General features: G+C 40.1%; 1 protein-coding gene across 1 annotated transcript; it reads left to right on the top strand.

Annotated features, from left to right (window-relative positions):
• Positions 1–468: 468 nt before the first annotated feature.
• KIF2B (kinesin family member 2B) lies at positions 469–2,493 on the top strand. The gene has a single exon (XM_024573407.2). The coding sequence runs from the start codon at positions 469–471 to the stop codon at positions 2,491–2,493; it is 2,025 nt and encodes a 674-aa protein (XP_024429175.2).
• Positions 2,494–11,451: the final 8,958 nt, after the last annotated feature.

Below are 11,451 nucleotides of genomic sequence, written 5' to 3'. Positions count from 1 at the left end.
TTAGTCCTCCGCTGGAGGCTTGAAGTTTAAGGGAACACTCACCTGTTCTCAACTAATTCACTTAGCATTGAGATCGCAGGTTAAAAGTTCAGGGGAAAATATGTTTCTAAAGCTTAGGGGCAAATGTGCGTGGAACGTACAGCCTATTCCCGGCTCTGATCTCTACGCTCTCTGTGGCAGAGAACAATCTCTCTATTCCAGCTGCCTTTTCTCTCGCACCTAGCACCACAAACGTGAGTCTTTGCCGTCCACCACCTTTCACGTGCAGGCCATGGGCTCTTCTCCCCACGTCTTTGTGACGCCAGGGGCCCCAGGTGGAGGAGCCCCAGGACTGGCGGGTCACAAAGGCAGGTGCAAACGCCAAGTGCGCTCAGTGGTCTGGGCACTTCAGGCTGGCTTGGGCTCAGGTTCTGCAGCTCCAACCCCAAAGACCCCTGGAGGCGAGCCCTGACTCCACCATCAGTTACTATGGCCAGCCAATTATGCCTCCCTGTCGTCCAGCCCCTCTCATCCTTGAAACCCTTGAAGGCCCACTTCCGAGACGTCCAAGTGGGCATCTGCGTGGCGATCCAGCGCAGTGACGGGCGGATTCACCTCGCTGTGGTCTCAGAGTTCAAAAGAGAAAACACTTGGGTCACGGTAGAGTGGGTTGAAAAAGGAGTCAAAAAAGGCAAGAAGATTGACCTAGAGACCATATTCCTGCTCAATCCAGCGCTGGCCTCTGCTGAACACCCCACGCCGTCCAGGTCCTTGTCTTCCTTGTCTCTAGCGCCCTCTTCGGCCACCGGGGACCAATGCGTGGCCACTCAATGGATCGCGAGGATCCCCCCGAAAAACGAAACACCCTCAGGGGACAGCCTCGCTGTGGAAGTCCCCAGCAATCCTTGTCTCATGAAATGGAAAAAGTCTCCATGCCTCCGAGAAATTGAGAAACTACAAAAGCAGCGGGAGACTCGCAGACGGTTGCAGCTGGAGATCCGAGCCCAACGCGCCCTGGACGTGCACACGGGGAACCCCAACTACGAGACCATGCGCATGATCGAAGAGTACCGCCGGCACCTGGACAGCAGCAAGGTGTCCAGCCTGGTGCCCAGGGAGGACCCTCGGATCTGCGTCTGCGTGAGGAAGCGGCCTCTCAATCAGCAGGAGATCTCCATGAAGGACTTGGATATCATCACCATCCCCTCAGACAACGTGGTCATGGTGCACGAGTCTAAGCAAAAGGTGGACCTCACTCGCTACCTGGAGAACCAGACCTTCTGCTTCGACCACGCTTTTGACGACACGGCCTCCAACGAGCTGGTGTACCGGTTCACTGCCCAGCCACTGGTAGAGTCCATCTTCCGCAAGGGCATGGCCACCTGCTTTGCCTATGGGCAGACGGGCAGCGGGAAAACGCACACCATGGGTGGGGCCTTTTCAGAAAAGGCCCAAGATTGTTCTAAAGGCATTTACGCCCTGGTGGCCCAGGATGTCTTCCTCCTGCTCGAAACCTCAGCTTATGAGAAGCTGGACCTCAAAGTCTATGGCACGTTTTTTGAGATTTATGGGTGCAAGGTATATGATTTGTTGAACTGCAAGAAGCAGTTGCAGGTCCTTGAGGACGGCAATCAGCAAGTCCAGGTGGTCGGGCTGCAGGAGCAGGAGGTGTGTTGTGTGGAGGACCTGCTGAACCTTGTGGAACTAGGGAAGAGCTGCCGGACTTCCGGACGGACATCAGTCAACGCCCACTCTTCCAGGAGCCACGCGGTGTTCCAGATCATCCTGAAGTCGCGAGGGAAACTGCACGGCAAGTTTTCCCTTGTTGACTTAGCTGGGAACGAAAGGGGAGCAGACACGGCCAAGGCCAACAGGAGGAGGCAGCTGGAAGGGGCGGACATTAATAAGAGTCTCCTTGCACTCAAGGAGTGCATCCGGGCTTTGGGGCAGAACAAGTCTCACACCCCGTTCAGAGCCAGCAAACTCACGCAGGTGCTCCGGGACTCCTTTATTGGCCAGAACTCTTCCACTTGCATGATTGCTACTATCTCTCCAGGCATGTCCTCCTGTGAAAACACCCTCAACACTTTGAGATATGCTAACAGGGTGAAAGAGTTAATGCTAGATTTCAGGCCCCACCCTCGTCGTCCCTGTCCCGTTAGACAGGAGGTGCCAAGGATGCTGAGAAATCACGTGAGAACTTCAGAAATGTCCCTTCCAAGGGATGAATGTATTAAAATAGCGTGTCTACGGAGTGAGGAGGAGGAAGAGACCAGAGAAACTGAAACATTATCCACTCCGTCAATGGAGGATGCAACAACTTCGTGGAGGGAATCAAGCCAATGGCCAGGGAACGACAGCCATGAGGCAGAGGCTGGGGTAAACTACGATGTTCATTTTTGCATTGCCAAGTTATTGTCAATTTTGGAGCAGAAAATAGGTATTCTGACCGAAATTCAAAAGAAACTGAAATTATTGCGAGCTGACCTGCAGAAGAAGAGGAAGGTAGAGTGAAGCCGATGACAGCAGGGCGGATCTGAAATCCCGGATACATTGCTACCTGACTTAGGAATAAAAATTGCCTAAATTATCTAGATACCAAGATCCTTCTGGAAAGCTTATGTTATCTTAAAATACCCATGGAAATGTCCCCTCTCTTCTTCCTCCGTATTTCTGTGGTTTGTTGTCATTCTGCAGGACAGTGATTCTCAGCTGGGAACCCTTTTGCCTCTCAGGACCATTTGGCAGTGTCTGAAAACAGTTTCCGTTGGCAAAAGTGGGTATGAGGGGACTGGTGGTACCGGCAGATAGTGGGTAAGGGCCAAGGATGCTGTTCAACATCCTCCAATGTGCCAGATGGCCTCCAGCAACGAATCATTATCTGGTTCAAAATATCAATAGTAATGAAGGGAAGCAAGCAACCCTGCTGGGGAAGAACCTAGCTGTGAGGAAACCAGACAACCCCAAATTTGTGGCTGGGAAGGCAAAATACTGCAGATTCCAGGGACAAGACTTGGAATACACCAAGGGGTATGCGGTGCGGTGATTCGAATGATAACTCGCATGAATGTTTTTCTGTTGCGTTGATGTGTAGATTCCAACAGTCTCTAAGCTCTAGTCCTCCCCGGGGATGGCGTAGGGAGGTATTTTCTTTGCGAGACTCTATGTGAGAGGCTAGAATTGAGGAGGATTTTTACTTTTCATCTTTGAATTGAAATTGCGACGTGCCGTGCATCCTGGCAGTGGGAAACTGTGTGTGTGCGTGCTGTATTCGCATCGGCTTCATTGACTATGATGTCTTTAAGCTTCCCCCCCCCCATTCTGTTTACCGAAGTTTGTGCTTACATGAGTCACATAAAAAGCCTTCGCCCATCAAATTAAGGTAGGGAACAAGTCAGCACAGCGGTGGTAGCAAAGTTCTGGTCTGAGGAGAGACACCGAGGACAGGCACGGAGGAGAGATGCTATACAGACTTCACGAGGCATGTGAGAAATCTCAATGCCTGAGATCAATTCAATAAGGAGAGACTTCTGATTTAGGGATCACAGAGCCTAATCTGATAAGAAAATATAACTATGATAAATAATCTAATATACATCTACCTTCAGGAAATATTTTTATTTATAAAATGCCATAATAAAATAACAATGGGTCTTTTGGTTCCAAGTCTAGCAGTTCCAAACTCCTTTAAACACAAAATGAAACTTGGGGACGCAGAACATTCATGTCCCAATATTGTAACTATTTGGCACACATGGCCTATTTGTTTCAATTTTTTTTCTTTAAGTTACAAAGGCCTCACTGACATTGAAAATTCGGACGCATAACTCTAGGTTGGAATAGAACAGGAATGTCCTAGGCCAAATCTATCAGCGTAAAACAATTAGGATTATCAGGAACATCTGGTCTTTATGCCCTGTAAAGTATTTTCCCCTCTGCTGGTTTATCTATGCAGATCAAGTTATACATTATTATTACTATTATTCAAGCAACCAAAACTTTGCAAATCTGTCCTTTAGCACAAAATGGTCTTCCTATCAAGTGAGATGTTTTTAATCTCACTTATTATTTTTTTTTTATTCAACGGGAAGTAAGGGGTTAAGAATCTTCCCTGGGCTCCAGTGCCAATTCTATCCTATAAATATCTATAATTTTAGGCGAGTCACTCAGCCCCACTGAGCTATTTCCTTCATACATTCTATATGAACCACAATAACCATAGCATCTCCTTCAAAAGACTGGAAGGCGTTTTTGTTTTCTCCCTCCTTCTCTCACATCTGCTATGCCAATGGCTAATGCTCATTTATTATCGTTCTTTACTGTCATTGTCCTGTTGTCTTCCTACCACCCTTACCCCTCGCCCTGCCTCCGCGCCTACTCCTGTCAAACACACAAGTTTGGGAAGCCTACTAGGAGCTTCAGTATTCTGATAGCAGTAATGCCATTTTTTGTATTTTATTCTTTTAATAAAGTGTAACATGAAATTAAGTACAAAGTCTCAACTATACCATTCCATGAATGCTTACAAGGTGAATGCATCTCTGTAACCACCCTATGTGTTAAGATATAGAACCTAACCAGTGTCCCAGAAGCCTCATTCCTGCCTCATTTTACTAATTGTTCCCTGAATCAAAGGTAAGGCCTACTCTGACTAAAGTCATCAGAGATAAGTTTACTTGCTTAAAACAGAAAACAAAATGTGGTTTTGTTACAAGAATGGGATCATACTTGATAGTCTTACTTCTCTGTCTTGTCTCTTTCAATCCAAATTATGTGACCTGTCCTTTTTACACAGCTCTCTAGTGTCCCACTTCATAAACATCTCCTTAATTTATAAATTTTACTATTGATGGAAAATTTAGTTATTTCTGTTTTAAGCCATTAGTAAGGATGTTAGGAATGGGATTTTTAGATACACAGTACGTATACATTCAGCATAATCGGTCATGCCAAGGAGTTTTCCAAATGACTTGCACCAGTTTTACACAGCTATCAGTGTTTTACGAGAATTATGGGTCCTCCATATATTTGCCTGCACTTAGTATTGTTACTTTTTAAAACTAATTTTGCATGTGTCATGCAAAGGTATCTAATGTGTCATGCAAAGGTACTTCATTATGGTTTTAACTTTTTTCCTTAATTACTAATGTAGAATATCTTGTTTTTTAAACATCTTTACATGCACTTATTAGCTCTTTGGTAAGTCTTCTTTGTGCAACAATGTGTTGTCAATGTGTGTTCTTCTTTATCTATGTATTTCAGATATCTTCTTCCAGTCTGTGAAATGCCCATTCACTCTTTTAATGATGTCTTTTGATGATCAGAAGCTTATTGAATTAATAAAGTTAGACATATCAATTTTTTATTTCATAGGAAAGCCCTATTTCATAAATCTCTATCTGTCCCAAATCGTTCTCCATCGCTATCTTCTAAAAACTATTGTTCGGGCTCTGAACCGAGCCAGGGTCTGCACATCAAATGGAACTGGTTGCAAGCCCCGTGCCAAATGGGGCTAAGTCCTTAGGGGCATGGGTCTTCTTCCAGTCCTCAACGGGGGCCATGTTTAGCAAATCTGCCGCCAGGGCATGGTCCTGCCTTCCCAACATGCCTCTCCTCAGTCTTAGGCTTCACTAGAGTTTCACAGCCTCCTACCTGGATGGTAAAGCTCCCACAAAGGCATCATTTCTGTCAGTGATGGCTGGCAGAAATATTGTTTATTGGGAGAGACAGAAGCTGGGCACCTCCTGTGCCACCATGCACCTCACCCCTTGAGTCTTGGCTCACCCAGAGTTCTCTGTACGAGATTGCACAGACTCAAGGTATTCAATGCCCATAAGATTATCAGATTTTGATTTAGTATTTTTTCCTTATACAAGCACTAACATTGTCATAAAACTATAGTACACTCATTAATTTCCATAATTATTGTTTCTAATTTTTTGTTCCTGACACTTAGTTGTAACTTTTATTACTTTTTTGTTCAATCAGACTTGTAATAATAGACTTGTGTGCTTATAAATTAAATTAGACTTTTCCAAAAAACAACTCCTGGCCATTTTATTTTCTCTGTTGTATATTTGCTTTCTGTTTTATAAATTCCATGCTTCCTCCTTTCTTTTTTATAAATTTCACCTTTTTTTCAAACTGTTAGAGTTCAATACTTAGATCACAGATTTATCTTTTTTAAATGCTTTTAAAATTATAAATTTCTAATCACTAATTCATCTATATAATAATGTCATATTTTTATTATTCAAAAAATTGAATGCTCAACTATTCAGAATATTCAATAGTTAGTTTCCATTTATTTTACCAAAGAGGTATTGCAAGAATTGCTATATTCCTATGATTTTTAGGTCAAGTTTTGTAAATCATGTTGTTCAAATCTTCTGAAACACTTAATGACTTTTTTATTACCAAGAAAGATGTTAAATTCTCAGACTTTGTAGGCTTTTTGTTGTTCTGACAGTTTTCAGTTTATATATTTTTAGTCTATGTTACTAGTTGCATGTACATTCAGGGTTATATATTTCTGTTCAATTCAGCTTTAACATTCTTCTTTGTTCTTTGTAATTTTCTCTGATTTATTTCTGCATTTTCCAAGATTAGTACAAACAATAGTTTTCCTTCAGATTGCATTTGCATGGTATATAGTTTATCATTGTTTTATTTTGAATCTTTCTGTGTTTATAGTTAATATTTATTTTTATAAGCAATATGAAGTTGGTTCTAATTAACCCATTTCCATTTAACGTAACTCCAAATATATTTACATTTATGGCTATGACATTATTATTTGTTTTCTATTTATCTACTCTGTATTTAATTATTTTTCCTGATTTTTCTTCCCTTTGTATCAATCAAGTTATTTTTATTTTGTTGTTCATTATTTCCCTTCTAATTGCTTGTCAGCTATATATTTTTATACTCCTCCTTTATAATTGTCTTTGAAATCATAGCAAGCATCCTTATTATTAAGTTGCATTTTTATTTCCTCCTAGAAATAAGACTACCTTAAAATATTTCAACTCATTATTCCTTTCTTAGCTTTAATTTTTGTCATTTAATTTTACAGATATTTCTATGCTTACAATACATCATTATAAACAGTATTAATTTAAATTGCTCACTTGTTTATTATTTCAGATATTCTTAATTCTTCACTACTCTATCTTGCAACCATTTGAGATCATTTTTCTTGAATAATTCAAATGTAAGGATATAATAGTAGGCCTTTTGTTAATGCATGCCCTCAGCCTAAAAAGTCATTATTTCACTTTCATTTTTAAAATGTATTTTTGCTGCTTGTAGAATATTTAGTTGGCTACTCTTCTATTTTAAAAAAATTATAGCATTGTAAACATCTAATTCTTTTCTTTTATTTATTCTACCATTCCTATAAAAATTACTGTCCTTTGAAGAAACTTTTAAGTTTTTCCGCTTGTCTTTGATTATCAGCATCATTTGTTCCTACGATGCTGAGACAAGATGTGATTTTCTTTGTATTTATCCTTTTTGTATTTTGTAGAACTTTTTAATCTGGCATGTAATATTCTCTGTCAGTTTCAGAAAGTTATCAGCTTTTATCCCTCCAAATATTATCTTGTCTCTCTTTCCTTGGCCCTAATTACAAATATGTTAGTAGTTTTCACTGTGTTCTACATACCTCATACTATTTTATCTAGTTTCAGTCATTTGATTCTTAATGCTTTTATCTGCACATCACCTGATAACTTATCTTCATTTCAGGAGTCCTTTGTTTCTGATCTTCTGTTAAAATTATACATTAAATTATTAAATTTTAGCTTTTGTTTTCAGTTTTAGGATTTTCACTCGATTCTCTTTATAAAATAGATCTTGGTTCCTTGGTGATATCTGTCTGGCCTATGGCCCTGTCATGGTCTATTTTTCTTGTTGATTCCAGTTATTTGGTACTTTTTGTTAGCATGTCTCCTAAGTTTTGATTGAATATTGAACGTGATATATGTGATAATGTAGAAGTTCTGCATGATGTTATACTCCTTCAAAGAAAAATCATTTTTCTTTCTGAAGGCCCATAGAGTAAGGACATATCACATTGGTCCATTGTTCTGGTTACCCTTAATTTTAGGGTATAACATGTCTGACATCTTAACTGAAATTCTGCACCTTCATGGAAGTTGCTTTCCCCAAACTATGAGCTTGCTAAATTATCTGCTAAGTTTTAAAGACTCTTTTCAACAGCTTTATGTTTTTCCATAGCATAACACAATTTAAAATTTCTCCTTTAGTAACAAATAATGCCAGCTTGATAACTAGTCTTAGTATCATTGCATTTGTTGAGTTGTGATTCTTCCTTAACAAGTGCACGCGAGTATTTCCACTGACTGTATTGTTTCTGAGAATATACACGGCACTTGAAATGATCTCGAAACACATGCATAGCATGTAATATAAACATTAGAAAATAAGATATTATGTAAATGGAAATTTCAGAAAATAAATTAATTGGGGTTCACTACCAGAAAAATTGTTGACACTTCACACAGATGCCCTCAAGTTTAAAAGGAAGAATTTAAAGTAAATTAACACTTTAACAAGATTGTTCAGAAAATGTCAGAGCTCCTTCCGTGAGAAAGATAAATACTGTTAGTACTTTGGAAACATTCACTTGCACATAAAAAGTTGACATGCAAATTATAGGCTATGCTCATCTGTTAATTAAAGTAGCTTTTCTCCATTTCTGTAGTGGACAAACTAATTTTGAATTGTTGTATGAACCTGCAATTAATAAAACTGCTTTGGAAATACAGAACTTAAGGTTACATGACTGCAAATTTTCCTTCACACAATTACTCTGTGATACTAAGATTTGACACTATTATTCTATTATTCTCTTCAGTAAAATTATTTTCAACAATCTACATAATAAAACCACATGAGAACTTTAGATCAATATATGCTGGTTACCTAAATAGATTATTTTTCTTTGCAATTTGATTACTGATTTAAAATAACATTCTAATAGCAGAAACAAAGTTTCTGGCAGGTACTGCTTTTAAAAATGTCAAAATTGCCTGTTATTTGAAGTACAGGATATTGTCTTCAAAGTACACTGGTCATTTATCCTCCAAAAGAGCAATTGCTGATAGAAAACCTTAATACATCATTTTTATGAAATGTGATTTTTTTCTCCTTAAGGCATTTTCTTTTTAATCTTAAACACAAATAATCTCAAAAACTAATAGAAAAAAACCCAGAAGGTTTTAATGGTTTAAAGGAGATACTGAACCAATCAATAGTTGAACAGACCGAGGCAGCCTTCTGTACTTGGGTGTTTGAGGTGATCATGAACCTGAAGGAAGCCATCTGCAGTCAGGGGCAGAATACAAAGGCTTGAATGGTAACAGAGGAAATGAATGAAATAATCAGGAAGGGTGGCATGGGAGAAGTCCTCAAAGCAACAAGTACAAAGGTTTTTACTCTGAAATAATTGAAAATAAGTTATGACAGGGTGCCAGTTAATACTCCATGCTTAGGTGTTTGTCATGCAGTCTGTGAGGACGAGAAGGAGATGACACTGTGAACTTGAATTATTAATCTTATATCATCTGGTTCTAAATGCTGATGTTGAAACCAAAGAAGATAGGTGAGCAACAATGCCAGATTTAGAGTCAAATATTTTGCATTTGATTTAAAGCTTTGCCACCGAGTAGCTATGTGACATCAAACAAGTAACTTCACCCTCTGTCTTTATCATTTTCAAATCTGTTTTTAAAACGTCTAAAAAGATAACACTAATCTCACAGTGATTTGGGAAATCAAAATAAAAAAAGTGTCAATCCAATAAGGTTTCATTGATAGCATTTTATTCACTAGATGCTAAAGGTAGTAACATGGGCATATAAATTAACTGTTCCTGCCTTTAAGAAGCTTATTATTTAAATAAGGACACAAAGCCTTGCATTGCTGAGAAATATATAAAAAGTATATTCTCCTGCTAGAAAAAGTGCCATGCGAATGTTGGGGTTGATGGTTAACAGTCAGAGAGACAGGAAAACTTCAGAAAAAAAATGACCCATCTCCAATTTTGAAATGATGAAGGAGCAGCCCAGTCGACCAAAAATAAAAGGACCGACATTCGAAGCAGTAAGTAGGCTGGATTCTGTAGTGTAAGTAAAGAAAACCAGCCGGAAGTTGGCTCAACATTGTCTTTCTCAATAAAATCTAGGATCCTGGAGGGCAGGGACAGGGCCTCATTCAGCATATCATTAGCATCTCACACGATCCCTGGCCCCTACAGGTTGCCAACACTCACGTGGGGATATCTGTATGTTCCATCTCTTTCGCCTAGCTAGGTAGGAAGAAAAGTACTACTGTCTTTGTTCAAAATTTTTTAAAAATCTGTTTTAAGAAATCATTCTGCCCAATGGCAGAAAGTAAAATTTTCACATGGACCGTTGTCACTGGTGAATGCCTAGGCTCCAGCAGTTGCCTGAGCTGACAAAACAGTTGACCTAAGGAAGGGTCACATCTTTTACACTGGCACCCACCTGGTCTCAGCTTTCCAAACCGACCTCTAGTAGGAAACTCCATGGCACACCTGCTAAAGCTACTCATTTGTCTTAGCCACAGGGCTCCCCCAGGTCCTCTGGCATCCCGTGTCACACCTCTGCCCCTGTCAGCCCTGCAGGAAAACATTTGGTGGTGAGATGCCAATGACCAGAGACCTTCCCTGAGGCTCTAGAAAGTTCAGATTCAGCCATTCCTTGGCCACCTGCAGCTCTCTCTATACTTCGGAGGGCTTGTGAGCTGCTAGGAACCCAACCAGTAAACATAGGCTATCTCACTCCATGAGCTCTTAAGTCATGATAGGGTTTAGGTTAGGATGCAGCTTAAAGGGAAGAGGACTCAGATCACACCTGTCCCTCTGTTACCCCTGTCTTATTCTCTCCTACTCAATAAGCCCATGGGATCTTATCTGGGCAGGCAGGCAAAACCCTGTTGGAATAAACGTTACGGTATGAGTTCAAAAGATCCATATTTTAGAAAACCAAATCTCTCCCTCTATTGTTCCCATCGTCAGTGCCCGAAGTCTGAATACTCAGAAAGAGAATATTACCCATTTCTTTTTCACTAAGTTTTTTTGTTACTAACTCTGTCTCTAAAAGTTCAATCCCATAACTTCCTAGATGCTAGGATAGGGACCGAGAGTGCAGAACAATGTGTTCGAAGGGTGAGGGCCATGAAGGAGAGGGGTAGACACATCAGCCAATGATTCAATATGTTCCCGCCGTTGCCCTTTGCCTAGTAAGAAGTGAAGGACTGAGGGAAGGCACAATGTGATTCTTACTGACTCCTGTTTTTCCAGGATCTAAAATGGCACCTGATACAGAGGAAAATAAATATTTGTTGAATGATGAATTGTACATAAGGTGGCTCAAATATTTCACACCAGCGCGATCATTTGGAAAAACATTCAGAGAGAAAAGG

Source organism: Desmodus rotundus, chromosome 9, assembly GCF_022682495.2.
Source record: "Desmodus rotundus isolate HL8 chromosome 9, HLdesRot8A.1, whole genome shotgun sequence".
Taxonomy (NCBI): domain Eukaryota; kingdom Metazoa; phylum Chordata; class Mammalia; order Chiroptera; family Phyllostomidae; genus Desmodus; species Desmodus rotundus.
The sequence above is the reverse complement of the archived record's forward strand: the minus strand, read 5'-3'. Positions and strand labels throughout refer to the sequence as shown.